The sequence below is a fragment of the Podarcis erhardii genome, assembly GCF_964252035.2.
Source record: "Podarcis erhardii genome assembly, chromosome: 15".
Taxonomy (NCBI): domain Eukaryota; kingdom Metazoa; phylum Chordata; class Lepidosauria; order Squamata; family Lacertidae; genus Podarcis; species Podarcis erhardii.
The window spans coordinates 15,501,330-15,529,034 of NC_138505.1; the positions used below are offsets into that span (position 1 = coordinate 15,501,330).

General features: G+C 52.1%; 1 protein-coding gene and 1 long non-coding RNA gene across 25 annotated transcripts in view; one reads left to right on the plus strand and one right to left on the minus strand.

Moving 5' to 3' along the window:
• The window catches only part of NRXN2 (neurexin 2), a 303,692-nt gene that overhangs the window by 140,248 nt on the left and 135,739 nt on the right, over window positions 1-27,705 (plus strand). For 14 of the 24 annotated variants that reach the window (XM_081842384.1, XM_081842390.1, XM_081842376.1 and 11 more), the window contains 5 exons: window positions 4,047-4,166; window positions 4,870-5,254; window positions 6,677-6,867; window positions 7,536-7,709; window positions 10,340-10,459. In XM_081842384.1, coding sequence (XP_081698510.1) covers window positions 4,047-4,166; window positions 4,870-5,254; window positions 6,677-6,867; window positions 7,536-7,709; window positions 10,340-10,459 — 990 coding nt within the window. The remainder of the gene's footprint in view (window positions 1-4,046; window positions 4,167-4,869; window positions 5,255-6,676; window positions 6,868-7,535; window positions 7,710-10,339; window positions 10,460-27,705) is intronic. The other 10 variants (XM_081842385.1, XM_081842386.1, XM_081842391.1 and 7 more) reach the window with 1 other exon arrangement.
• On the minus strand, window positions 12,043-14,107 carry LOC309330221. The gene is made up of 4 exons (XR_014151389.1): window positions 14,044-14,107; window positions 13,205-13,319; window positions 12,821-12,899; window positions 12,043-12,780 (listed from the first exon to the last, which is right to left on the minus strand). It is a non-coding gene; the product is annotated as an uncharacterized lncRNA (long non-coding RNA).

Here is a 27,705-nt window from a genome sequence, read left to right on the forward strand (position 1 = left end):
CTTCCTTCTTGTAGACACTCAGGATGAGCATCTGCTAAAGCCTGTAGGAGTTGGTCAGTAGCAGAAGCCAAATGTTCCCCTTCCTCCACAGTTGCTTCACATAGAGATGAGCCCACCTACCCCAATACCTTCTCCCCTCTGTAACATGCAACAATAGCCCCTTCCTCCCCTCTGATGAGTATCAGAGGATCTGCTGACAGCCAGGATGCCTGGGTTCTCTTAACCACACCTTTTGAGGTGAGTGGCACTGAGTTTTTGTGGAAGGGTGAGTTTTTCCCCTAATGCCATTCCTGGAACTTTTGAGAGAATTTCCTATGGAAGAAATGTACCTGGGATTTCGGGCAGTGCTCAGATTACATGGAGGACAGGGGAGGGGCATTCCATTTTTGGATGTCTCTGCTTTCCTACAGGGTGGTGTGATTTTCCTAAAACTGAAGGCAATCATCCAAGGGTGGGAACTTGTGGATTTCATTAATTCTCCCCTCTTTCTCCCGTAATTTGAGGACTGGTTTAAAAGAGAGGAGAAAGAGTTCAGCATGGCTGGGGGGATGACGGGGACTTTGCAGGGCAGTGAAAATTTACAGAAACAAAAGCAGAGTCGATAAGTTGCTACTGGAGAAGGAGGCATGCAGGGACCCCCAGAGTAATATCTCCTGCACACTTCAGGTAATGGGAAGAAGCCCCCAGCTTTTTCTGGCCTGGTTCATGACAGCGATGTTGTGGTGCTAAAGGGGTGTGTCTCAATCTGAGCAGTGATCAGGTCTGGGGAAGGGATCGGGCCAAGGGGGGGGGATTCCCTTTGCACCCCCAGCGCTCCACACCGGCAGCTGAGGAAAGACAGGCATGGACACTCACCTGCTGTTTGTGCAACTCCTGTTTCCAAACACTTTAACTGCTCGCGGTGCAGAATGATGATTTTACAACTTGGAAATCTCCCACTATTCTACATTTTGTGCAGCATTGGAGGAGGGGAGATGGGTCATTGAGGCAAAAGGGTGTCACAATCAGCAGCCCCCTGGAACTGGGCAAGAGACTCTAGTGGGGATCCAGATGAAAGGGGGGAAATCAGCCCCTCCATATCTGCTCTGTGTCACTTGTCAGCTTGTTCAGTCTAATCATAATCTTCACGAAGCACACACATTTAAATGCACTTTGATAGTCAAGAGTTTCATAGCTGAGTGGGGATTTGAACTCCGTTCTTCCAGGCCCAAGCCCAACGCTCTACCCACTATGGCACACTGGCTCTCATACCACACTGGCTCCTTGTCTTGCTTCCACTGACAACTTCCAGGATTGTGACTCAGAGGCAGGCGAGTTTCTGGGCCTGCAGATTCTCACATAAATCAACCCCTGGCTTCCAGTTAGCAAAGGTGGGCTGGAAATGAGAGAGGGAAAGGAAACTGAGGCATACGGAAGTGGGGAGGAGGGTTCAGTAAGAGGGCAGATGATCCTCGTGTTTATTTTTTGAAATGGGTCCATCTTCGGGTGCCAACAGCAATGTATCTAAATTGTGTTGTCTACATAAGCAGAATCAAAATACTTTTTTAAAAAGTGTGTTTTTTTAAAAAAAAGGCTGGGGAGAGAACCCAGGCATCCTGAACCTCAGCCTCTGCCCTCTCCATTTGGAGACGAGGATTTCATCTTTGTGCCCGGAACAAACACACTGGAACTGTGGATTAGCCAAAATTAGGGGAGGGGGCTGATGGGGGTAAAAATCACTGCTCATGTCCAGAGGGGCTCATTAATTGCTCCTTCACACATCCTCAAGCTCACAGACCACAGACCTAAGCTCCTTGATTCCTCGCTGGAGTCAAGCAGCACAGAACCACACATACCCCTTCGGTCCAGAATGTTCTGGTTCCTTCTGAGAGCTGAGGAGAGAAGTCGAGGATCCTGGCTGACTGCAGCATTCACAAGGGCTGGTCTAGTGGCCTGAGGGGTGGGACAATTTTGTATTGCTTTGGGGTTTATGGCTTGGAGAAGAAGAGATGTGAGTACACTGTGCAGCGGGGAGGAAAGGGTTAATAAACTGCACCCAGGAAAGGCTGCAATCCTGGAGGTTGGGAGAGCGTTTGCTTAGCAGGAGAGCTCCCAGGTACTGGGATATTTGGGGTGAGGAGAGCTAAGATGACCCCCGCTGCAAAGCCAGCATAGAATTGTCTTGGAGCAGGTGGGGTTGGGTGGGGGTCTGCTTGGCCCACTGCCCCCTGCCTTAAAGGTTCGGAGCCTGGAATGTTATTTGCATGTATTAACATACACGCTGCAAAAAGTGTCCGCATGTATAAATATATGCAGATGAAAAATCCTAGAGTCAACACCTGCAGTCTGGAGGGGAAGCGGTTGGGTGGGTTGGAGAGTGGTCTGGGAGGTGCTGTTCCTGAATCCCTCCAAGAGGTGGCAGCACCCAAGAAGTCTCTGGTTTCCTTTCAGTACCTGAGAGCTTCACAGGCCTTCCCTGGTCGCTGCAGTGCTCATCTTCTTCCACTTGATGGCAGCACGAGCTTTTAGAAGCTGCTGCTGCTGTTGCTGTTGTAGCTGGATTAGCCACCAGGTGGCAGCACCCGCTAGCAGTGCTCACTTTGGCCAACAGGTGGTGTCCATTACCAGGTAAACAGAGAGGCAGTGGAAAGGCAGCCCTGGGGGTCTTTTAGTCCTTGCAAGACTCCACTGTTTGTGTTTGTTCTTAAGCTTTTGGGCGGAGGGAGTTTGCTTCTGCCTCTCTGCAATTAAAGGCTTGCAGAGCAGCATTTATCAATGTTATCATAAAGGGCAGCCTTCTCAGTTTGAGGAGGAACATTGCAGGATGGGACAACCATAAAAGGTGCACAGCCACTTAGGCTTCTGCTGTTTGCCAGGGCGGCATGCTTGCCTTAGAGGGTGGACGTTGTGCCTCTGAATGAGTTCCTGTAGCCTAAGCTTGGCAGCCAGGAGGTCCTGGGATTCAGCCCTCTCTCCTTGTCCCAGAATCAGTCCTTTGGCCTTCTCATGGCAGGAAGTGGCCTTCTGCTGTTGCCAACGCAGCTGGGATGGGCAGAAGGTAGATCAGGATCTTCTGGCAGATTTCTGGATGATTTACAACAGGTCACCAAGGGCTTCTGACTCCAAAATATTTTGCAACAGCAAAAAAAGTCACACTCCACCGATTCAGTTCTGGTTTGGAAAATGAATCTCCCGGCTCAGAGAAGCCCCTGGCTTCTGACTGTTTCTTGTGTGTGCCTTGGCCTGGTTGGAAGGACGTGGGGTTCAAGTGAAAAACGAGGTAGATCCAGCAAGCCTGACATCTCCTCCCTGTTTTACAAGCTGGCAGCAGCCATCCAGGTTTCAGATTGTGGTCTTCCCTAGCTGCATCTAGAGATGTCAGTTATTGAACCCCAGATCCTTTGTGTGCAGAGCAGGTTTCTACTGTGGAGCTGTGTCACCTCCGCTTAAAATAGAGATTCTGGTCCCCATCGTTCAGAATAAAGGGATGGAGGAAGCTGCCTTAAAAGTGAGCTGGTCCATCTCGCTCAGTATAGTGTGCACTCACGGCAGCAGTGGCGCTCCAGAGTTTCGCATTCGGGGCGCTTTCCCTGCTCTACCTGGTGATGCCAGCAGGGTTGAACTTTAGGATTGAGGCATGGTCCTTTGCTCAGGCTCTCATGCCAAAAGACACCTGGGTGTGCTTATTCCCCTTCTACACACCTGGAGCTCACATACTGCCCAGACAGTGAAGATGGGCCCTGTTCTATGGGTCCGGCTGCCTTCTGACCCTCTCATCTTCCGTCTACCTGGGATAGGATGGAGGCCCTGTGGGATGTCCGTTTCAGGAGTGGCGACCGAGTGTGTGAGACAGGAAAGTGGCAGCCACGCACATGGCTGAGCTTGTGTGCTGGGAGTGTGCATGTGCCTGCAAGGGTGAAAAGATACGGTGAACTGGGGGGGGGTGTCTTTAATTCTTGGGCTGGGTCCCTGTGCAAGGCTTTGAGGGGTTCACCTCTGCAGGGGTGGGGCTGTTACTCACACAGCGGACCTGCCCTGACTCTGCCACCCTGCCTGCCCCATTGCAGGTAAAGGCCCCGAGACCCTTTTTGCCGGTCACAAACTCAACGACAATGAGTGGCACACGGTCCGCGTGGTCCGGCGCGGAAAGAACCTGCAGCTCTCTGTGGACAACGTCACTGTGGAAGGTAAGCCGAGGAAGGCCGCCGGCCCGAGCTAAGGGGCTTCAGCACTCGGGGAGAAAGAAGGTAGTCCTTGGGACCGCAAAGAGCCAACATCCTGGCATCATTGCAGGCGGGTGTGTTCTCCCACATGCTCCAAGCGGTTTTTCCAGAATTGTTGCTGTCGGTTCTCCATTTCTGCCACCAGGTGGCACTGAGTGACTTAGCTGGCTAGGAGGGACCATGCCTAAGTTTGACCACTGGGGGCACATTGGGCAGGTGATCCAGATTAGGAGCTGCCAATGTTGACAAAGAGAGAGGGACTGCTAGCAGTATCTGAGTGAGCAGGTCTGGACTGGGAGTGTATGGAGGGGCCTTGCCAGCCTGCAAAGGGGCAGGATTCCAGGCCTGGCTAAGTATCTCCTTGTGGGGGGCAGAGAGCCACTGAGTGTATGGTGGGGAGCAAATGCTGTCCATTTGCTTCCCTTCTCTCCTTGGTCCAGTTCCCACCACTTGCCAATAGGAAAGGAGAGGCTCTTCCTTGCTTCAAGAGAGACAGCGAGCAGGAAGGAGCTCTGCCCAGCCTGATCACGGGGGTTCTGTCCCGTTTTGGCCTGAGATCTTGTGACAACCGTGTGTCCTGTCCCCCCCCCCCCGGGCCTATTGCCCAGCACCCCCTCCTGGCTCCATTTTAACAGTGTGCTCCCCTTCCTACTGTGCTTGGCCCAAGCAGGGCAAATGGCCGGTGCCCACACCCGCCTGGAGTTCCACAACATCGAGACGGGCATCATGACCGAGCGGCGCTTCATCTCGGTGGTGCCCTCCAACTTCATCGGCCACCTCAGCAGCCTGGTCTTCAACGGAATGCCCTACATGGACCTCTGCAAGAACGGGGACATCAGCTACTGTGAGCTGAACGCCCGCTTCGGCCTGCGCAGCATCATCGCCGACCCCGTCACGTTCAAGAGCAAAGCCAGCTACCTGGCACTGGCCATGCTACAGGCCTACGCCTCAATGCACCTCTTCTTCCAGTTCAAGACCACGGCCACCGACGGGCTCATCCTCTTCAACAGCGGCAACGGGAACGACTTCATCGTGGTGGAGCTTGTCAAGGGGTGAGGGGTCCACAAGGGGGCGCTGGGGCCCCTGTCCACATCCTGCCAGACCTAGCCAGAATGACCTCCCATACACACACCTGTAAGCCCCGCCTCCTGGCCCAGGAGCCCCACCCACACCCCAGCGACATGAGCAAGATCTATGTACACCTTCCCCACAAATCCCACCTGTCAGCCAGAGTGCTGCCCCCTCTCGCCTGCTGCCTCAGGCAGCACAGCCAAGATGCCTGCATAAAGGCCCTGTCTGGTGCCACAGGATCTATTTCCCCGCCTCACCCACTTCGCTGATGGATGACGTATGTTTCCAGCCCACTTTTCCTCCAAGCAGCTCCAGGTTGTGTACAGGGTTCTCCCTCTTCCCACTTTATCCCCACAACAACCTGCGAGGTGGCTAGGCTGAAAGAGGCAGTGACTGACCGAGCGGAGAATTTGAACCCTAGTCCTGGTCCGACACTCTCTACCCTCATGGATAGAGACACGGGTCGTGCTGTGGGTTAAACCACAGAGCCTAGGGCTTGCCAATCAAAAGGTTGGCAGTTCAAATCCCCGCGACAGGGTGAGCTCCCATTGCTCGGTCCCTGCTTCTGCCAACCTAGCAGTTCGAAAGTAGATAAATAGGTACCGCTCCAGCGGGAAGGTAAGTGGCGTTTCCGTGCACTGCTCTGGTTCACCAGAAGCGGCTTAGTCATGCTGGCCACATGACCCGGAAGCTGTACGCCGGCTCCCTCGGCCAATAAAGTGAGATGAGCGCCGCAACCCCAGAGTCAGCCACGACTGGACCTAATGGTCAGGGGTCCCTTTACCTTTACCTGGTCCGACACTTTCTACCATCACAGCACGCTAGTTGCTTTCATTTTCTCCAGGCCCTGACTGGACCGTCATATTTGGGGTCTCCTGGGACTGGCAAAGTTGAATATTTGGGGGGAGGGACAGATGCTTTGTATACAGAAGGTCCCGGATTCAGTCCCTGCTGCCTGCAGTTAGAAGGACCAGGTAGGAGGTGATACTCTGGAGAGCCCCTCCCAGCCAGCATGGAGAAAAGAGGCTTCATTATTTTGCAGTCTACCTACAACCATGTCTGCTGCTCATTTGCCAGAGGGGGGCGGCAGGGGGTGGAAGGGTGAGTTGTGCCACTTAAGCTGGGAACAGCGTAATGTGCACGTGCACACACACCCTGGAAATCTTGAAAAACCAACACCCTCCTTGCTGTGTGTCCGGGGAGAGGCTCCTTTATTCAATCCCAGGCATTCAGGAAATGCAGGAGCCATTGGTGGACGACCCCCATGTGCTTGGTGGTCTGGGCTTGACTCTGGGCTTGTCATGTGTGGCTGGTGCTGGGAAGGCTCTCCTGCCTGCCCGGGGGGGGGGGGGGTTGAGGTCAGGCTGGACAACCCTTTTGATTCCCTGCCTTCCCACCTGCAGGTACATCCACTATGTCTTTGACCTGGGCAACGGGCCCTCGCTCATGAAGGGGAACTCGGACAAGCCGGTGAATGACAACCAGTGGCACAACGTCATCGTGTCCCGCGACACAAACAATGTGCACACGCTCAAGATCGACTCTCGCACCGTCACACAGCACTCCAACGGTGCCCGCAACCTGGACCTCAAGGGTGAGCTTACCAGGCCCGCCTGGCTCGCAATACCCTCTCTTGGCACTAGAGGGCAGCCTCCTTGCAGTTTGTGGGAATGAGCTGGTGGGTTTGGAGTGGAGGTCCAGTCCCCTGTGCCCTGTCAAAATGGACACACGCTTTGCAGCTCCTCTATGTGACACTAGGGGGCACTGTGCTGCCAAGTTGGGTGGGGGACAGATTTGATCTGCCTACATTTATAGCACCCTGTTATTGTTGTTTTAGGCAGGTGCCCTGTTTTGTTGGTCTGATTTTATGTTGGTGGGTTTCAGGAATGAAACGAAACAGCAGCAGTGATGCCCCAAGCCAAGAGCATCTACCCCCCAGGGCAGTCCAGCAAGCACACTCTTCCCCTTCCTTGGCCTGTGCAGATTTGCTGCTGTCTCTCATCTTTCTTTAGACTTGGTGGGCTTGTTTTGCATTGTGGCAGTGACAGCTTTTTATGCTCAAGAGCTGATTTGATAGTTCTTAAGTTGGCGAGATCTGACCAGCTTCCCTTTTCTCCAACCACAACCATGGTCATACCTCACCACCACCAAAACACACACAGCCACACAGGCCTTTGGGCATTTGCTGTGGGGCGGGGGGGTGAACCGGGAGGTGCAGCCTGGGGTCTCAGGGCCCCTCATGTTGTTTGTTCCACCTTGCAGGGGAGCTGTACATTGGAGGCCTGAGCAAAAACATGTTCAACAACCTGCCCAAGCTAGTGGCCTCGCGGGACGGCTTCCAGGGCTGCCTGGCCTCCGTGGACCTCAATGGCCGACTCCCGGACCTCATCGCCGACGCCCTGCACCGGATCGGGCACGTTGAGCGGGGCTGTGATGGTAAGGGGGGGTGCAGGGTGGGCCAGGTCAGATTTGGAGCAGGAAACGGGTTAAGCACACATTCCCCTCCTCTGCTGCTTCTCTCTTCCAAATCCCTTCCCCTCAAACCTGACCCAGCTTTTCTTTCTTAAAAAAATGTGTTCATTTCCTGTAAGTCAAGAGGCTGTTTCCTTTGGAATTTGCATTCTTCCATTAACTTTGTCATCCGGACAGTGGCTCTGCCAAGCAATGGCTCTCCCTTCTTGTCCTCCCAAATTTTCAAGGCTTGAGTAGCAATTTTTCTGACTTTAGATGTAATTGCAGCACTGGCCAGCCCCGTGCAGACTGGCGACAAGGCCACGAGGCAGAGGATAGCGTCTGGGAGGCAGCGAAGCCTTATTTGCATTCCTAGTGGGCTGCTCTTGTCAGGCCTTGCTCTGTGGTCCCTTGCCTCCGCTCCCACCCACCCCCAAGCTGGGTTTTGCATTAAAAACACACACAACACCCTCATTTCATTTTTGCAGTAAAGCAAGAATGCACAAATGCAGTATTTCCTCCTTTCTAAATATGTTTAGCTGGAACATCCTTGTGTTGCTAAGAACTTTGAAGAGAATCACATTCACCTTGAACTGGCCTTTGGTGCACCAGAGCTGAGAGGTGGCTGCTGACGTTCCCCAGTGCCCTCCTGGATCAGATGAAAGGGAGCCCATGCAGTCCTACTTTACGTTTCTCACAGTGGCAAGCCGGAGGGAAGTCCACAAGCAGGACATGAGCAGGACAGCAGCAAAGCTCTCCCTACTCAGGATATGAGCTAGTGCACTAGGGCAGAGAGCTGGTCCACCAGAACTCCTCTTGTGTTCTTAGAAGCTAAAACATAGCAGTCATGGCTAGTAGCCACGGATAGCCTCATCCTCCATGAAATTGTCTTATCCTCTTTTAGTGTCTGTCTTGCAGTAGGGAGTTCCATAGTTTAGCTCTGAGCTGCGTTGAGGAAGGACTTTCTTCTGTCTGTCCTGACACTTCCGACATTCAGCTTCATTGCACATCGCCAAGTTCTAGTGCAGGCATAGGCAAACTCGGCCCTCCAGATGTTTTGAGACTACAGTTCCCATCATCCCTGACCACTGGTCCTGTTAGCTAGGGATGATGGGAGTTGTAGTCCGAAAACATCTGGAGGGCCGAGTTTGCCTATGCCTGTTCCTAGTGTTAGGCAAGAGGGAGAGAAACTTTTCTCTAGCCACTTTCCCCATGCCGTACTTAATAATAAACTCCCTCCCATGTTCACAACCCCTCATTCACCTCTCTCCTAAACTGAAATGTCCCAGACAGTGTAACCTTTCCTCATTTGTCTTCAGGCCCCTCCAGATGTCCTTTCCCCTTGTGCATTCGGGATGATTTGTGTTCATGATTGTCCTGGGGCAGTTTGTTGTGATACCTGCCTGCAATTGGGGTGGGGGGGCAGGCAGAGAGGCTGCTTTGCTTCTGACGAGTGGATGTCCCAGAAAGTCCTGTGGAAATCCCGTAACTTCTTACACCACCCAGGCTCTGGTTTGTTTTTGGTCCTGCTTTTGTTGCGCTGCGGTCCTGCCATACGGCAATAATGCCGAAGCAGAACATAGAGGAAGGAATGTGGACAGGAGGCCTGCCTTGGCAGCTGCACCAGTGGACTCCTGTTCGCTAGTGCAGGCTGCTGCTGTGGCCAGGATGCTGAGTGGAGCACCTGGATGTGCACCTATTACACCTGTGCTGATGGAGCCGATCAGCTACCAGACCAGCATTTAAGGCCTTGTTGTTAACAGCTGAAGCCCTGAGCAACTAGAGACTAGATTACCCGAAAGGCTGCCTGTCCCTGGACCAGACCTGTTAGATCACTTAGATTGACTGGAGAAGTCTGGAGAACATCACAGGGCAGTGACCTTTCCTGCCATTGCCCCTGCATGTGGCATGATGCCATGATGCTCTCTGCCCTGCGTGAAGCAGCCTCCCTTCCACTGGCTTCGGGAGACTTATAAAGACAGAACTTTGCCTCCTGGCTTTTCCTGACCCACAAGGCTGGAACCCTCTTGCATTGGTTTGAATCCCATGGAGTTCTGCTTTATTGCCTTTTGTAAGCTCTCACGTGTTTCTATTCTGCTGCTTTTCTTGGTTTTTTATGGTATTGGTTTTCTTTTTGTTTTAATAAAATAAAATTGTTTGCCATATAGATATTTTTAAAATACTAAGCTGTTTATAAATGCCTCTAAGTTAATGAATAGGCAAGCACTTCAGAATAATTAATACAGTGGAAAAGTGTGTGGAAGGCACAGTATAAATCCACTTCTAATGCAGAATATATCCCCACAAAAAAAGCCCACCCAGTCTGAAGGAACCCCCTGTCAGCCATGGGGCTGCAGAATTGTGCCTCAACTGCTGCCTGAGCCATCTTCAAGGGCAGCCCCACATGGAGAGGAGGCCAGCAGCCCACATAACAACTGTGAGCGAATCAAGGAAGAGGTGCAGCTGATTAGACAAGCTTTGATGGTGGCGATGATGCTTTCCAGGGCCTGCCATGTGGTAGGCAGAGGCAGACAAGACAAGGGAGGACTAGGGAACCCCTGAAAGCCCTGAAGTCTCCCCCTCTTGCTTTCTCTCTCTTTGGCCCCTCCCACTAGGTCCCAGCACCACCTGCACGGAGGACTCCTGCGCCAACCAGGGCGTCTGCCTTCAGCAATGGGACGGCTACACCTGCGATTGCACCATGACCTCATATGGTGGCCCCGTGTGCAATGACCGTGAGTAGGAGGGGGGGAGATGGGAGTGGCAGGGAGGGAGGGAGGGAGGGAGGGAGGGAGGGAGGGAAGGGGCAAAAGGTGGAGCTTATCAGCCCCAAGGGGGGAACACACCCTGGACACTGAGCAAGGCAATGAACTAGTAGCACCGCTTGGATTGGGGCTGGCGTTTTGCAGACTGGAGCCCTCCTCCTCCCTTTGGGTAGTGAGCCCAGTGCTGCCCACCTTCTCTCCCTCTGGCAGCCTGCTTCCTCAAGGCTTTTTGCTCTGTGGGATAGGGAACAGAGGGCAGTCAAGTCCCCAGGAGAGCAATGGGGGGTGTTTGTGTGTCTATTGGCGGTTTTGTCACCCGGGGGCACCCAGGAAGCTTCTCAAGGTCCACGGTACCCATGGCTAGATGAGACCGAACAAAACGAAGGAATAAAAGCAAGCATGCAGTTGGCGAAACCACATGAGGTTCACTGTTAGGAGTGACACTGTCAGGTTATTATTAAAAGGCTGTTGCATTGTGTGTTCCACAAATGTGTATCAGTGGAAAACGAGTCATCTCTTTGTCTCCAGAGTTAAAGTTCACACTTTATAGATAATCTGAAAGGGGGGGGGGCAGGAAGGAGAAAGTCTCATGGCACACGGTAGAGAACAACCCTCCCTGAAAAACGTGAACCCTCATACAAACCCCTGCGGAAAAGTGTGAAGGAGTTGGAACAACCTTCACTGCACTACAGCAGAGGGAGAAAGTACCTGTTGCCGCAGTGGAGGGCAGAACTAGGGCACTTGTGGGGCAGGGGAGCTGTCTGAAGGGCAAATGGGGGAATTAGGGGTCCAAGGGTCTTCCCTGCTGCAAGAACCTTCCAAATGGCAAAGGGGGGATTCAGCATTGAGAACTGTGTGAAGATGGCAATGCCTACACCCCACTCAGTGACACCCCCTCTGCCCCACTGAACAGATGGCAGCCAGAAGGTGAACTCTGCACCACTATGACTGAATTGCACAAGCCACATACACACACCCTGGCACGTTTCATTGCTGAGCTTCTCAAACAATTGCGGCTGGTCTTGTATTGGGTTGGGTGGAATGTCTCGTCCGCCTGAGAATTTGCACCAATATCTGTAGGTGAGATTGATCTCTTTTGCCGCCGCCTGTACCAGGTTTGCCTTTGGCTCATGAGGGTGGAGTCTGCAACCAGATGCTCCAGAAAGGCAGCGTCTCAGAGTGGGATAAGTAGGGGAAATGGGAGGGTGAGTGGGTGTCCCAAGTTATCATATTTGCCAGGAGCAAGGAACATATGGCACAAAAGTTCATGGAGGACTAAGGTTTGAGCTTGGAATCCAAAGGTGGGAAGAAAAGGGGTCTGGGTGGGCAGGGCAAAGTAAGGGCCCTCCCAGGTTGAGGGAGGACGGGTCCCCTGGTGGGGGCATGGCGTCTCTTCTCCCCTTCTCAGAGTAGCCCCTCTGCAAACCCTGCTGCCACTTAGCAGTCACCATGCACTATAATTAATCTCACTTCGTTACATTATCTCTGTATGTGATGCACGGCAGATTTTCATCTTTGAAAAATTTGCTATAAAAAACAAGGTGCTGGTAGTCCAGGACAGATCATCCTACCCCCCACCCCAGCCACCCCCACCCTGTTCTGTGGAAGGCCAAAAGGGCTGAGATGACAGGAGAATGAGAGGTTTCAATCTGGGGCAGGGGAGAATCTGCACTCAAGAGAGCTGCTGAGCAGTGGGAGGGGGTTTGTCTCTCTGTCTGGGGGGGGTGAGGGGGGGCTTTTCTGGTGGGTACCTGGCAAGGAGGCCTTGAGGAGTATCTGCCCTGTTGGCTGGATGGGCTGGGGTCCATTCTAGTTCTACGCTGGGGGTTTTCCTCCTTGTGGTTGTGCTTGCAGCAGAAGGTACTTAATTTGGCTGGTATCTCTGCAGCAGTGCAGGCCTTAAGGGAGACTCTCTGAGGAGTGGCTGGGAAGGAAGGGCAAGGGAACAGCTCCCTCTCCAGCACTGAGAGAACCATATTTCTTCTGCAGAGTTTTCATCTTGACAGTTCCCTTGCTCAGTTTTTAACAAACAATTGCCTCCGTGCCATGCCATGGAAGTGAAAGATGGGGAAGGAGAGTTGTGTGTGGGTTTATGGGAACCTCTCCTGGCCCTTCTGAGAGCTTCCCGGGGGGAGAGGCCAGGGGCTGCTGCCTCGAGAACTCTTGGTGAATTCAACAGAGCCAGAGCACATCAGGCCAAGGCTTAATCTGGAACCTGTTTTCTGTGCCAGGTGCATCTCTCCAGGAAACAGAATGCCTTGTATGTGCAGAGTGCCTTTCCTTCGCTGCTGCTGCTGCTGCTGCTGAGCACTGCAGCCTGGTGCCCCAGACACTTTGGTCTATTTCTCTGTGACTGGGGCTGATGGAAGTTGTCATCCAAAACATCTGGAAGGCACCAGGTTGAGGAAGACTGTAGTAAAACAGGAACATCATCTTAAGTCCCATTGCTAAAGTCGCACACAAATCAGAGATTTTTTGAAAGTCTAGAACTAACAAGAGTAGCATTGCAAACAGCATAAAAAATCAGCAGCCAACCTCTTCTCACCTGCCAAGACTAGGCTGAGCACCCCAAGGTGCTCTGGCACCCAGCTCCCCACGCCACCCCTCAGCCTAGCATACACTATTACTGGTGCCAGAGAGGATGTGCTGGTAGATGTGGGGGGCATCCTGTCGTCCTTGTTAAATGCATTCAAGCCACCTGGCAAACAACCTCACCTTGGCCACCTGCGAAACTTCCCAGGCTAGAGCTGGGCTGCAATTTGTCAGGAGACCCATTTTAGTTAAATGCTCTGAGAATTTCCTTTGGCAAGCCTCTGCCTCTCCTCCCTGCCTGAAAGAAAAGGGTCATTTAGTCAAATATTCACCAGGATATCTGTGCATACAGGACCAGTGGTTGGGATTTTGCATCTCCCACGATGCCCTGTAATGACACTTGGTCCTGGGCATCATGGAGGGTGCAAAATGGCTTCTGAATTTGCAAAACAAAGGTTGTGCTGTTGCTGCTGCTAATTGCCAGCCCCTCCCAAGAAATGATTAGGAGAAATTCACCACCACAATAACTCTGAGAGCAAGCTGCAAAATCCCCCTGCCACCGCCTCCAGCATATTTCTCTGCCCAAAAATAGGGTGGAGAATACATGCATCTTCTGTCCAAGGAGCTCAAGGTGTAATACATTAGAAACTGAGAGCCGGTCATTGGCCAAAGGTCACCCAGTGAACTTCATGGCTGAGTGGGGAGTTGAATCTACCCAGCACCATGCCACACATTTCCCTCCCAGGCCCCAGGTAGGAGGTCTTCCCACCTTGGCATTTGTGACAGAGCCCTCAACTTCTCTACCCACAAAAGCCGCACACACACCAGCATTCTGTGGGCAGAGAACATGCTCAGTCCTCACTGGAGAGTTTTGGGTTCCCTTGAGACTTGTGATACACAAACGCACACATGTGCGTACACAAGGAACAGCACGACAGCCTGAACATTGGAAATGGAAGGAATTTTTTGTTGCTTTTGGTTAGATTCTGTGGATATGAGGTGGGAATAGTTATCTATCTTACCTTATCCACATCTGAAATTTACATCTTGCACCTTCAGTATAGGTTGTCTTTTCCCAGGGTGGCTAACACAATGGTAAGAAGCAAAAGCACAATATAAAATTATATTAGTTCTTTTAAAAGCATACAAACTAATACAGTACATCAAATCAAAGCAGCAAATTGAAAGATGAAATCGCTAGTTTAAAGAGGTGGTAAAGTCAAACTCATACTGTATTAGCAGTTCTTTAAAAAGACCGGGAAAGTAGAAATGTCTTGGCCTGGTGCCTAAATGTTAAAGTAAGGAGGGCTCCAGGCGGGCCTTCTAAGGGGAAGACATTCCAAAATGCAAGGAGCCACCACAGGAAAGGCTCTGTCTTCTCTGCTGCACTTCAGAAGGGAGGAGCAGGCCAGAGAAAGGACTCAGGTGGTACTGATGTTGCTCAGAGTCCAGAGCCCCTCAACCCACTGAGTCTTCTTATCTTGGGGTCAGTCTTTCTCTGTTCATTCCCCCACCTCTGAAGCTCCTACTTGAGCTGCCTGCTCAGTTTTCCAAAATGGTCAGAGGCAGGAAAGGGGTGGGATGAGCTCTGCTCTGTCACTGCTCACGGGCAGAGGCTCTACATTTCTCACACCCAATTTGGCAACCAGACGTTCAACAGGCACCCCCCCCCCCCAGTTGCAATGTCCCTTCATGCTAGCCAACACTTTACCTTTTGAATGTCTTCCTGCTGAAGCACAGAGCACCTGTCAAGAGAATGGCGCTACATGCTCCTCTCTGACAGGCTGGGGGTGTTCTGCTCCATGTGCACATCCCCAGAAGAGGCTGCATTTCAGTTTTAGGGACCCTGCCTGAGCCCCAGAAGAGGTCTCATTGCAAACATGGACTGGGATAAATCAGGAGATAATGGGTGTGGAGGACACTCTCTCCAAATCCCAGGAAGCAAGGTTGGGGTTTTTTCCTTACTATCTCAGGAGTCCCTTGGGTGCGTGTTTCTGTTCCCCCTCCCCACTGAGCCCTCCTTCCCCCCACCCACCACCTCTGCGTCCTGCAGTTGATGAAACCACTTGCATATTGGGGCTGACAGCCCAATCCATTTTAATGAGGCAAGGGGCTGGCTAACGAGGTCCAAGGAGTCTCTAACAAGGCTCTATTAAGCCAGTCCCCTGAAGCGTGCCAGAGAGGAAGGGGACAAGGGTCATTCTCCTCCCCCACCACCACCACAAACACTGTTGCCCTGTATTTAAAGAAGTTGCTGTGATGGGTTCAGGGCCCTGTAGCTGGATAGTGAGCGTCCAGAATACTTTTTCCTGGTTACAACACCAGGGGGGGGTCATCTGAAGTGCCTCTGAGCACATGCAGGGTGACAATGCTGTACTGATGAGCCAGAGAGCCAGGAAGCTGCCCTGACCCTGCCCATTTCTGGCATGCACACACCCCTCTGGTCAAAGGACTTGTCTCAGTTTCAGAACATCATTCTATCCACGAAAAAGGCACTTGAGGAACGTTGGGTGGGGGGGAGGCCCAGAGGGCCACATCTGCCCCCCCCCCCCCCGAACTGAACCAGGATGCAAATACAGGAATGATTGCTGTATTTGAAACAGAAAGATGAATCCATCTCATCACAATGGGGCAGACAACGGCCAGGTGAGCTGTGTGCCTACCCTGGCTGTACAGGTGGTGCTCACCACTGATAGGCATTCAAGCTCCCACCCCCCATTTCATAAGGTTATTTCTCTTTAAACCAGACTTGGGCCGAGCGAGGACTGCCCTTTCTAAAGCAGGGCACCTGGGCACCCTGATATCAGAAGAGCCATTTCTTTCCAAACCTGGCACCGGTGTCCAGCAGCACGCACACACACTTCTTTCCTCTTCCTGCTTCCGTTTGTTTGCTAAGCTCCTGGCTGTCGCAACATGAAGGCCAGTCTTATTATAAATCAGAAGGGAGGCCATAAATAGCCAGGGCTGGTAGATTTACACAGCGAGCTAAGAAATACGGCCCAACGCGGCAAGAAACTCTGTTCACAAGTTAAGGGAGACTATTTGCAGACTGCCTGCTTGCAGCAGAAGCCTCTCCTCCTCCTCCTTTCTTGGCTGGCTGTGAATCAGTCATTATCGTCCCAGCGTCCTTCCCTTCTCCAATGGCACCCCAGAGGTGGTTCATGTCTCCAACCTGGGCTTCTCCCACTAGGCTTCAGATTGTGAAAAGCAGGATTTAACTGGAGGCAGTGGTGCCCAGTGTCTGCAACATGTTTTATGGCCTAGAACAGGACAAGGGTGTGCCTCTGGCCATGTGCAGAATGCATTCTCCCCGTCCCGGCCCCAAACATGCCAATGGTTGCAGCCAGCCCTGGTCAGCCTCTCTGAGTCCCCCCAGTCTAGATGCCTCATTTGCTTCAAAGAACATCCCAGTCTCCTCCAGTCCCTGAACTGCTTCCCCAGCCCCTTGTGCCTGGCCATCTGTCAAAGCCTAGCTAAAAAGCTGAATTCTGTCCCAGCAAAGTTGGGCAAGATTGTTCTAAATAGGAACATGGCTGTCAGTTGGGGGGTGGCTCTTGTTACTTGACCTGAGCGCAGCACCCAGCTTTGGCCAATCTTCAGGGGGCAGCAGTGACTGTGGTTTCCCTACACTCTCTCACACAGGCATGCCCACCCTAATCATCAAATGATTGACGTGATGGCCTTGGGGGAAGGCAGCGCAATTTGCACCACCACCACCCCGTAGGACCCTGGGTTTGGGGGCGGTGGCTTCGACCTCTCTATCAATCCCCTATGATCTCAGTATTGCTCTAGGTTTTTTGTTTTGGAGGGCGCATGTGAGGAGAAAAATTGGCTTGGGGGACCAGACCATCAGCCCCCCAAGCTGGGAGTTGGTCACCCTTGTGGTAAATATTAAAGTGCATGGTGTTAGTTTTGTTCGATTGCCATGTATTACACCTCTAGTCCACTTTTCCTCCTAGGAGCTCAAGGCAGCATACAGGGCTCTCTTTTTCCCTATTACATATTCACAACGACCCTGTGAGGTAGGGTAGGCAGAAAGAGAAGGAGTGGCTTAGTGGGGACTTGAGCCATTTCATCCTCTCCATGGCCCTGTGAGGTAGGTAAGATGCAGAGAGAAAGTGTATGTGAGAATGACTGGCTCAAGACCTCCCAGCACCCTTTGTGGTTGGTGATTTCAGGATGAGCTTCCCCACTTGCCAGGGTGGCCAAGCGCCCTGCTTTACAGAGGGCAGCCCTCTGTTTGAAGGACTGTCCAGTCCAAGTCTGGTTGAAAGACAACCCTGAGATGGGAGGCGGGGAGGGGGGCTTGAAATTGCCTGTGAGCACCAGGGTAGCAGCAGACTGAGCAGACGGGGCACCAAGGCCTCTCCTCCCGCACCTCTGTGGTGCAAGCTAGATATTTCTGCTGATGATGCATCTCCCTTCTTTGAGGACGATGTGCAAATGGCTACCTTAGTGCAAATGTGACTTCCTTTCTCACTCTCAGCCCACTCCCAGTCATAGAATGATAGAATTGTAGAGTTGGAAGGGACCCTGAGGATCATCTAGCCCAAATCCCTGCAACACAGGAGTATGCAGCAGTCCTGTGTGGGGATCGAACCTGCAACCTTGGCATTATCAGCACCACGCTCTAATCAACTGAGCTATCCAATTTGGAGGAGGAGGATTCAACACTTGGCTGAGGCACATGAGAGAATATGTTCTCCAAAGCCCTGATTAAAAAGGTTGATGGGAAGTGGAAGAACGTGTGTGTGCGTGTTTGGTCTTGTGAGGTTGTGTGTCCAGGCCAATTAGGACATGGGGGGGTGGCTTCTTCCTCCCATTAGTCAGATTGTTAATGGTCTTCTGATTAGAGAGGCCAGGCAGGGTTCTGGCCCCTCAGTAAAAGGGGGCACCCGAAGAGCACAACTTCAGCATCAGTGATGCGCCTGCCTTGTGCTTCAGAGCCATTAGCTGAGGCCGGAGCAGGAGCAGGTCCCTGCAGGGCGTCCGAGTGGGTAGAGACTGCTGTGAGCAGGGCGGCTGCAGCATGCAGGGGGCGGCTCCCATCTCTAGGGTGCATGATGGTCTCCCTCCTTTCCAAAGAGGCCTGGTGTGTGTGTGTGTGTGCGCGTGTGTGCACACTGCGCCCCCCTTTCTACCTAAACATGCACTGCACATCCCCTCCTCTTTGTTTACCGGCAACCTTTCCAGCCTGCCCTTGGCATTTGAAAATGGGGCTCTTTTCTCTGGCTCCTTTCTCATGAATCTATGGTGCTCTTGTGTGAAAAGCAAAGGGTGGCTTTTGCAGAAACCCGTTCCCTTTTGAACAGAAACATTGCACTGGAGACCTCCAGTGTCCTTGTCAGTCTGGAGGAATGACAAGTGTGTGTGTGTGTGTGTGTGTGTGTGTGTGTGTGTGTGTGTAGCAGCCAGCCTAGCAGGGCTGGGCCAAAGGCAGGATCAAAGGCAAGCAACCTCAGGGTTCTTTGGGGTGCTCCCCCCCTTCCAGAACGTGCCTCTCAGCCCACTAGGCTCACCTTCCCTGCCCCGCCCCCGTGCAGCGCTGGGTGTGACTCACTTCAGGGGAAACCTTCTGACACCCCTTCAGCCTGAATAATCAAGGCAGGTTGGAAGGCTCTCTGCATAGCAATCACAGCCCACTTAATGAACCAGGCTTTTCTCTGATTCAGGGAGAGGTGGGTGCCAACGCAACCTGCACGAACAATGTGTTTGTGGTTTGTTTCGAAAGGGAGGAAGCCTCATAGATGAACCCTTTTATCTCATACAGGCACTCGGTACATGCTCAGAGGAACTTTCCTTTGTCAGGTTCCAGGGTTGAGCCTCAGTGTTACCAGATTGCACGACTGAGTTTTAATTTTATGGGGTGGGAATATAATTCAGGGGTGGGGAACCTGCTGGTGTCCAGCAACTACATTGAGGCGCTGAAGCCCTCTCAGTCTGGCTCTCAGGACTCCTCCAAGCCGGACACCCTGCTCTGCCCCATCCTCCAGTGCTTTTGCCTGCCCGACTGGTGTCCTTGAACTGTGATAATGCAGCTTGCTTCCCTGGGTGGAGGAAGGACAAAGAGGGTGTGTGTGTGAAGAAACTTGATTTTTGCATGGCTGGAATGGACAAAGCAAAGAGTCTCTTGCTCCACCCACTTTTACCTATGGTTCCACTTTACCATGTGCCCCCCAGAAGGTTGCCTATGAGAGAGTGTGGCCCTGAGATTGAAAAAGGTGTGGCTTGCAAGATGGAAAGTTCTCTAGATTTGGGGCACATGGAGCTCGTTCTGCAAAGGGGCCTGGGGTTGGGGGAGTGTGTGTGTGCGCGTGCGTGCGTGCCTCTGCTTATGTGGGTGGGGGGAGGGGGCTGAGACTGTGGGTGGGAATCAGGCAGGACAGAGTAGTTGATTTGCAACCCCTGGTGCTAAAATTAAAGGAGAGATGACATGGCTTTTAAAAGCTGCAAATTAAAGTGTCTTGAGGCTGTTATTAAGGCCTTTGCCTGGCCTGGCAGATTCCAGCAGAAAAGCAGGCAGGGGGTGGGGTCTGAAAGCAAGCAAGGAAGCAGAGAGAATTGGGGGGGGGGGGGTAAGGGGAAAAACATTTTGCAGGCAATATTAAAATCTGACATAAAATTAAAATTATGTTGGCATAATGAAATTGTGTACGGGAGCTGGAAGATGGAAAACAAAGCGAAATAGTAAAGGTGTCACCCTTAATTACGCTCACCTTCCTTGCATTCCTCTGTGTGTTGCGTCGAGGATGCAGGTACAAGGGGAAGTCCAGCTCTGCCCTCCCCTTAACCATCACTGCACAAGCCAGACAAAGACCACCCAGTCGTCCGCAAGGACACATTCTCAAAATAAGCCGTCTTGAAGGCTGGGTAGCCGGGATGAGGACGTTGCCCCCAGTTTGATCGCGTGAGCGGAAACACAAAGATCTTGTGGGCGCCATGGCAAAAGGAAGGGTGACATTCCTTGAACCCAGCACCCAGTGGTGACAGATGCTTATGTGGAAAAGGCAGGGAGCCCAAACAGGTGGTGGGGCCAGAGCCAATGAAAGGCGGAGCCAACTCCTTCTAGCTGCCCCACTTTGAACTCTAAAAAGGTGGCATGGAGGAGGAAGGCAGTGCCACCCCCCTGAAGTGGCTCATAGAATTGTAGAGTTGGAAGAGACCATGTCCGACCTCCTGCAATGCAGGAATCTGTTTTGTCCAATGTGGGGTTCGAACACACAACCCTGAGATTAAGAGTCTCATGCTCTACCAGGCAGGCTGAGGTTAGTGGGACAGTACCCCATCTGCCCAAATGGATCAACGCCTACTGCAGGCGCCATCTAGTCTTTCTGCTGGGGGCATGTGGGGGGTGGGAGTCTGCAGAGGTCACGGGGCAAACATTTCAACAGTGCATAAGAGTCCCTGTGTTGGGTCAAGCCACAGATCCATCTACCCCAGCACTCTCTTACTGACAGCCGGTAGTCAAATGGGACCCATCTTGCTTGTAGTTTACGTTACAAGCAAGCCGGCTCAATCCTTGGGCCTGGCTCTCCAGGGTTTCAGATAGGAAACCTCCAGCACTTCTGAGAGATGCTGCTGGGGATTGTGGGTGGAATGAGGGCTTCTGCAAACCAAGCAGCTGCTGTGCCCAATGGACTGTTTTTAACCATTTGAGTTAGTAGTCCAAACCCACTTCAAGTCCCCAAGTCAAGTCACATGCCACATGAAATACTTCATTATTTCTCCCCTAAACTGACCACCAAACCTGCTTAGCCAATTAACCCCCAGTTCTAGTGTTTGGAGAAAAAGAAAATACAGTGGTACCTCAGGTTACATACCCTTCAGGTTATATACGCTTCAGCTTACAGACTCCGCTAACCCAGAAATATTACCTCGGGCTAAGAACTTTGCTACAGGATGAGAACAGAAATTGTTCTCCGGTGGCACGGCAGCAGCAGGAGGCCCCATTAGCTAAAGTGGTGCTTCAGGTTAAGAACAGTTTCAGGTTAAGAGTGGACCTCCGGAATGAATTAAGTCCTTAACCCGAGGTACCACTGTATGCTGTCCATACTCCAGAAAACCTCTTGCGTCATTCCTCTCCCATTCAGTTGTGCTCAGTTACCTTAAGGGTGGTGCTCTTAGGTCATTTTGGACTCTGGACTTACTATCTTATGTGGGAAGGGGTTTTTTTAGGCGATGATGACTTTATTTCTTCACTTATTTCAAAAGGTGCCAAGCCAGCCTTGCTGCCTTTGGGGCCCCCTTCTGCTTGTTCTCTTGAGGGAACCTTGGGCACCTCCTGCCCCACACTGAGTTGCCCTAGTTTTTGGATCTTCTCCTGCTCTGTGATGCCCTCTTTGAGGCAAGATAACAAAATAAAATAAAAAAACCCCAGAAGGCTTTAGTCTGAGGCACACAGTTGCAGTGTAAGATGGTGTTTTATTGCCACTGTTTTAACCAATATTTCCTCACTGTTGGATCTTCCTGGTGTTTATGTTTGCCTCTTATCCTGTACTTTCTAGGCAATTGTCTGAGCCGTTTTGCCTTTGCCCTGATGTTCTTTCACCCGCAGAACTGGTTCCAAGAGGGAAAATGTAGGCCACAAGCCTTGACATCCGGGAGAGTCTAGGGAGGGGGCTTGTCGACACTTCCTTTCACCCCACTGCTTTCCCCCAGCAAACCCCACTTTTTAGGACTGAATCGGAACAAATGGCAATCTGCAGAAAACCCGATTGCCCTTTGTTACGATTCAGCATTAAACCGCGGGTTTTTCTGAGGGAAAGCAGTGGGGCAAACGGAAGTGTGAAGGAGCCCCCTCTGGATGTCAAAGCCTCTGGCCTACATTTTCCCTCCTGCAACAAGTTCTGTGGGTGAAAGAGCGTTGATTCTAGTTCTCAGTTAGTTAGGACAGATAGCAATTTGCATGTACACTTGCAGGGAAAAAAACGTGACTCACCTTCTTTACATTTCCACTGTGCTCACCTTCTGGATGACACAGCCACTGCTCCTGTTTTACAGGTGGGGAACTGATCCAAGCTCAGTACTCGATTCATAGAGCCACACGGCAGGTGTGTGTGTCCGCCCCCTGCCTCCTCTTGCCCCAGCAGAACGCAGGGCTCAAGATGGGCACCGGAGTGGGCTGTGATAACATCTGGCAGGAAGCAGCTGGTACCCGCTGAATGGCTTTGGCTGCTCGCTTTATATGCTGGCCACATGCAGGGAGAAAGCAAGAGGGGAGGGGGCTTTGCAGATTTTGTGGGGGGGAGGGGGGAGAGCAGCTTTACCCCCTACCAGCTCCTTCAGACAATGACAGATCCCAGTAGTTATGACTCCTTCTATATCCCCTTGTGTGTCCTTCCCCCCATCACTGGACCCTTCGGGTGTCCCTCCTCCCTCGACAGCGGCCTGCTCTCAGCTCTGCCTGGCACTCTGCACAGTCTGTGGGTGAGGTGTTGCTCTCACCCTCCTTCTGTGTGGCACAGGAGTGCGGCTGGTGGAGTGAGTCTCCCTGCGGAGGTGCTGGTGTGAAAGTCTCTTTGCAGATCCCCGCTGACAAAATTGCGGGTGCTGCCTTTGGAGGCGGCGGCAGTAGGGTGCACACATGGCACCTGGACACGGTTTGCAATCTTGGTGCATCCAAGACCAAAGACATGGGAGGAAGGGACCCCCCAGGGTGGCAGCAGTAGCAGCAGCAGCAGTATCGTTCTCCCCACTTTCAATCCTGCATGAGCGAGCAAGTCCCCAAAACTAACTGACTGGTCCTCATTGGGGGCCAACCCATGATGCTTGTCTGCCTGAGTGGCACACGGGCCAATTCCCGATTTGCACAATGCGGTTTGGGCGGGGAAGGGAAAAAAAAGAGCACCTGCCCATGCGCGGAGTGACATGGCGAGAACCAGCCTCCGTGCAGGTTTCCCTGGAGACAGAATTCTGGCAGCTGGGCAACCCCAGTCTTGGCAGGGCCCCGCAGCCAGCCCCAGACTCTGGGCAAGAGCAGCGTGGTGCCCACACTTGGATGCTCACAAACGCACACACGCCCCATCACCGCTGCCATCCGCCTACCCAGCTCCGTCTCTCTATTATCTTCCCACGCCAGGCCAGAGAAATGTCAGGCGCAGGGATGGGACATGGAAGGGGGGGCACTGGGGTTGGAGATTAGGAACCCATTAGGGGATATTAGAATTTCATTAAGCACTGGGTTTTCTTGGCTGATATGGGCGTCTGGGGGAGGGGGGGCACTGGCTTGAGGGCTCCTCACCCTGGTTTGTATTCTAATGAAATGTCACTTCATGTAGCTGCTTCTTCGCCCCCCCCCCCAATAAACGGATGCAGCCACGTCCATAGAAAGCTTTCACGAGCCTAATAAACTGGAAAGATTTGTCTGAGTGGCAAAGGAGTCGGAGGAAGACAGTTTTGCCATAGCCAGGGAAGGGCACTCCTGGCATCATTGCCACCTCCTGCCCTCCTGGGTATGTTGTCCCCCACTCCCCTCTCAAAGCTGGGGGGCGGCCAGGGCTTAATCTATGGAATGAAGTTTCTAGGGCACAAGTCATGCCCCATGACCTGGAGAGAAGATGACCCAGATTTGAGAGGCAGTTCCGCACCTTAGTGGCAGCAAAGGAAAGGCACTCTGCATATGCTCAAGAAAACTCTGGCATCTTGTCAATAATTTGCGTGTGCTGGATGTTAAGTCTTGACACTAAAAAACCAAAAACTTAGGTTCTAAACATGAACAAAGTAAACCCCCTCCTCTTCCCCCTGTAATTATATTTCAGTGGTGAGGGGAAAGAACTCTGCACATCTTCCAGAGCACTGTCAGTACTTCATATCTTGAACACAGCACTGATAGGGAGGCAACCCAGATGCCCTGCCTGCTAGCCAAGGCTCCTCTTCCATCTCTTAGTGGCAGAACAGTGCAGTGGGGTGGGGGGCTGACATCTGACACCCACCTCCTGGCCCTGGTTCCGTTGCCAGGGTGGCGCCTGTCCTTTCCATTCCCACCACCCCTGTTCCAGAGCTCCCCCCTGCTGGCTAAGGCAGGGCCCTCTGCCTTCTGGGACTCTCTTGCCTGGGCACTTGAACTTCCCTGTGAGGCTTTTGTCTGTTGCTTCTCCCTTCCTCCCTCTCCTTTCGGTTCTTCAGAGGATCACAGCAAAAGTGAGATGGCGAGAGAGAGTCTCTTCTGAAAGGGCTCCTTGGATTCTGCTGTGGGCCTGCTTTGCCCTTTCCAGACATGAGGCTGGGGTGCAAGTTGGAGGTTCCCCACCCTCACCTTGTTAATTGCACTGGGCCATAGGTTGTTTTAGACCTGCTTGGATGGCCTGCCCTCCACCCGTTCCTCAGTGCTGTGGGGAGGGTTGTCTGTGTAGATGCACACTTCACATGCTCAGAATGCCTCTATTATGATTATTCTTGATCCAGGGCCAAGCCCTCCCATTCAGGACAATCCTTTTGTAGTTCAAACTGAGCCTGGAGGCGGGGGGGGGGGGGTGAGTGTTGAATCACAATAAGGGGCTGGACGTCTTTGTTTTAGCCAAAGGGCAGCCCCTGGCATCTAAACCTTCTCCATCTCTGCAGAAGGCCTCTAGCTGTGGGTCAGGCCGGTGGGGCGGGGGCAGGAGGCCTGTGTGCCCCAGTTAGTGGGTCTGTGGAGAGGCTGGATGGGGTTGAGGGCAGGTGCGTTCTCAGCCAGGGTTGTTAACTGTTAGAAGCCACCACAGCCATGCCACGCATCAGATGTTAGTGGCTAATCGCTTGCTGATCTCCATATGGTGAGAAGCTTTGCTTGCTGATCTCTGCTGTTCAACTGTTCAAGGAACGGGCGAGGCTGAGTGTTTTGGTCGTTTCACCCCCCGCCCCCCTGCTTGTTGGCAACTCTGTTCTTCTAATTACAGCTCTGCATTAAAAAAAACAAAACCCTTTCACCCCCTTCTGTTGTAGTTGCCTTCCTCCTCCTCTTCCACAACAGCACAGCAGAGGTTTTGAGATGTGGCCTCTTCTCCCTGCGCAGCCATTTCCCCCAAAGAACTCTGCCCAAACACTTCCCATCACCTTTTTCAATGCCCCCCACAACTTCTTCCACCTTGTCCTCATATACTGCTGAACACATTTCAGAGAGATCTAGATCAACTATGGGAGAAGGCAGATGTCTGAATTATCTTTTCTTTTTCTTTCTTTTTTTTTTTGCATGGAGTAGTAGAAGAGCCATAGCTTATGGGTGAAGCACCCAGGTTTAGTCTGCACTGGACTCTCCAGGTAGGACTGGGAATATCCCCTATCTGAAACCTTGCAGAGCTGCTGCCTGTCAGTGTAATCAATATTGAGCTAGATGGACCATCGTTCTGAGACTCTGCATAAGGCAGCTTCTGACTCTCAATTGTTTAACGAAAACACCCCACAAAAATCAGGCTGCTGAAGCAAAACTGGGTGGTAGTGATTAGGAATGGGTTTTTGTCTTGAAGCATTGTGAACTCAGTTGTGGTGCTGGGAAGAAATGCTTAGTTGAGCTGTGCCCAGCCCAACCATGTGGAATTTGTAAGTATTCCCATTCCCAAGACATTATCTCACACCTGGCTACTTTTGGTGGATCTGGGGGTTCTATTAAAAAACAAAGAAGACTCCCTGCCCAAGCCTGAAAGTGACCTGCCTCTGAGCTCTTTGAGCAGCCAGGGGTAAAAACAAACCCAGTCACAGGCAGGCAGTGCAGGGAGGAGGAGCTACTTCATCAGGGAGTAACTCACACTCCTGTGTTTTGGTGCTCCTACAAACAGCAGCTCCTGCATTCGCACAGGGCTATTAGAATAGAAGAATATTAGAAGAAGTGACCTGAGGCTGGTCCAGGCCAGAGGGGCCCATCTAGCCCATCATCCTGTTCTTGCCGACCAGATGGCCGACCAGATGCCCACTATGGGAAACCTACAAACAGGATCCGGGCACAAGCACATTCTCCCCTCCAGCAACTGGCATTCGGAAGCATTGCTGCCTCTGACCACAGGGGCAGAGTATATCCTCCATGGTCCATGGAGGCAGAACAGATTGCCAAGAGACCCCTATTCCCCTCACAGGACTACAATTCCCAGAATTCCCCGAGAAGAGGAATGCATTATTAAACCACTCTGGAAGGGGAGCAGGGGTCTCCTAGCAATTCTCAGCACCCGTAACAATCTACATTTCCTAGGAACCTTTAAGGGAAGCCATGACTGTTTAAAGTGGTATTGTACCTCTTTAAGTGTAGTTTGAGGACAGGGGCCTTAGCCTTTCACATGTGCAGAGTGTTTTGATGGTTTTGCAACCACACCAAGAGAGAAAAGGTGATCCTACCCAGTTTTGCAGACAGTAGAACTGAAGCCAGGAGACAGTGAGTGACCTGTTCATGAAGGGTAGTTGAGTCTCATCAAGGGCAGTTGTAACATATTCCTAAACTAGTAGAGATCCACTCCCAACCCCACATACACAAAGAGAGATTTGGAGGAGTGAGGTGGAAAAGGGAGGAAAGCAACCTGAACTGCTCAAATGAAGGAGAGATGGGCAAGAAGCACTCGGGGATTTGCATGAAGGGGTTGGAGGTCAGCTCATATGGGTCCTCTTCCACGTGCCCAGGAGCACAACCTTTCCACACTGATCAGTAACCTGGAATATGAGAAGCTGCTTCCAACTAGCTCAAATTCTTTGTTCATCTGTGCAGGAGGAGAAGCATCCAGTGGCTCAGGGGGGTAGTTTGTATGAGTGCTTAGGAGGGAAAGGAGGGAGTGGGGAAAGAAAAGGGGACAAACTGCCCACCACTGGCCTGTGGTCCCCAACAAAATGTGGCAGGAACAGAAAAATGGTTTTGTGCTGCAGTCTAGACCAGCGTTGCGTGCTCTGGCTGACATCTGCTCTCCAGGGAGGGTCTCAGGCAGAGAAAGGTCTTTTCTATCATCTATTTTTGGGGTTTAAAAAAATAATTGGTGGAGGTACCTAAACCTGACTGCAATACCTATGCTCAGAACTATGGCGCACACACCCTCCCCAGGAGATCCACCCATGGGCAAGGGCTCGCAAATGGTGATGTGTTAGGACCCCCCGCCACACACACCTGCCCAGAGATCTTTGGCAGAAAAGAGGCCTGTGCCAAAATTAGTCCTCTTTGCCATTGCCGCCTGAGCTTTGGCTGCTGCTAGGAGGTGGTATTCTCCTTTTAGCTGGTTTCCACTTTAGCTCCTTCCTCACCCCCACACAGACACCCACCCAGTCTGTCATTCCATCCGTCTCCCACCCGCTTGTATTTATAGCTCACAAACAGGTTGCAATCCAGGCTTTGGTGCTGCATCTTCCAAACATTGCATGGTACTGGGGGGTGAGTGTGTGCTTGGGAGAGAGGAAGGCATCAGGGAGAGATAGGAAAGAGCCCCCGCCCCCACCTCCCCCCTTCCAAATCCTGATTCATTCCTCAAACTGCCAAGAACCAAGGGATCCTGACTTGGGCTCTTAGTTCTCAGAAGGAAGAAATGAAGGAGGTGCTTAAGCTGAAAGGCTTTTGCTGCCAGGTCTGAAAAGCTTGACCTCTGATCCCTAAGTTCTGGAGAACAAGCTCCGGCTAGCAGCGATGAGAGGTTTTGCATGTGCTCCGAGACATACAGGACTTGTTCAGCATTCTGGCGTGTAGGGCAGGATGGGAAATGGTGCTTTATGGCCACGACCCTCATATTGAGACCCTCTCTCCC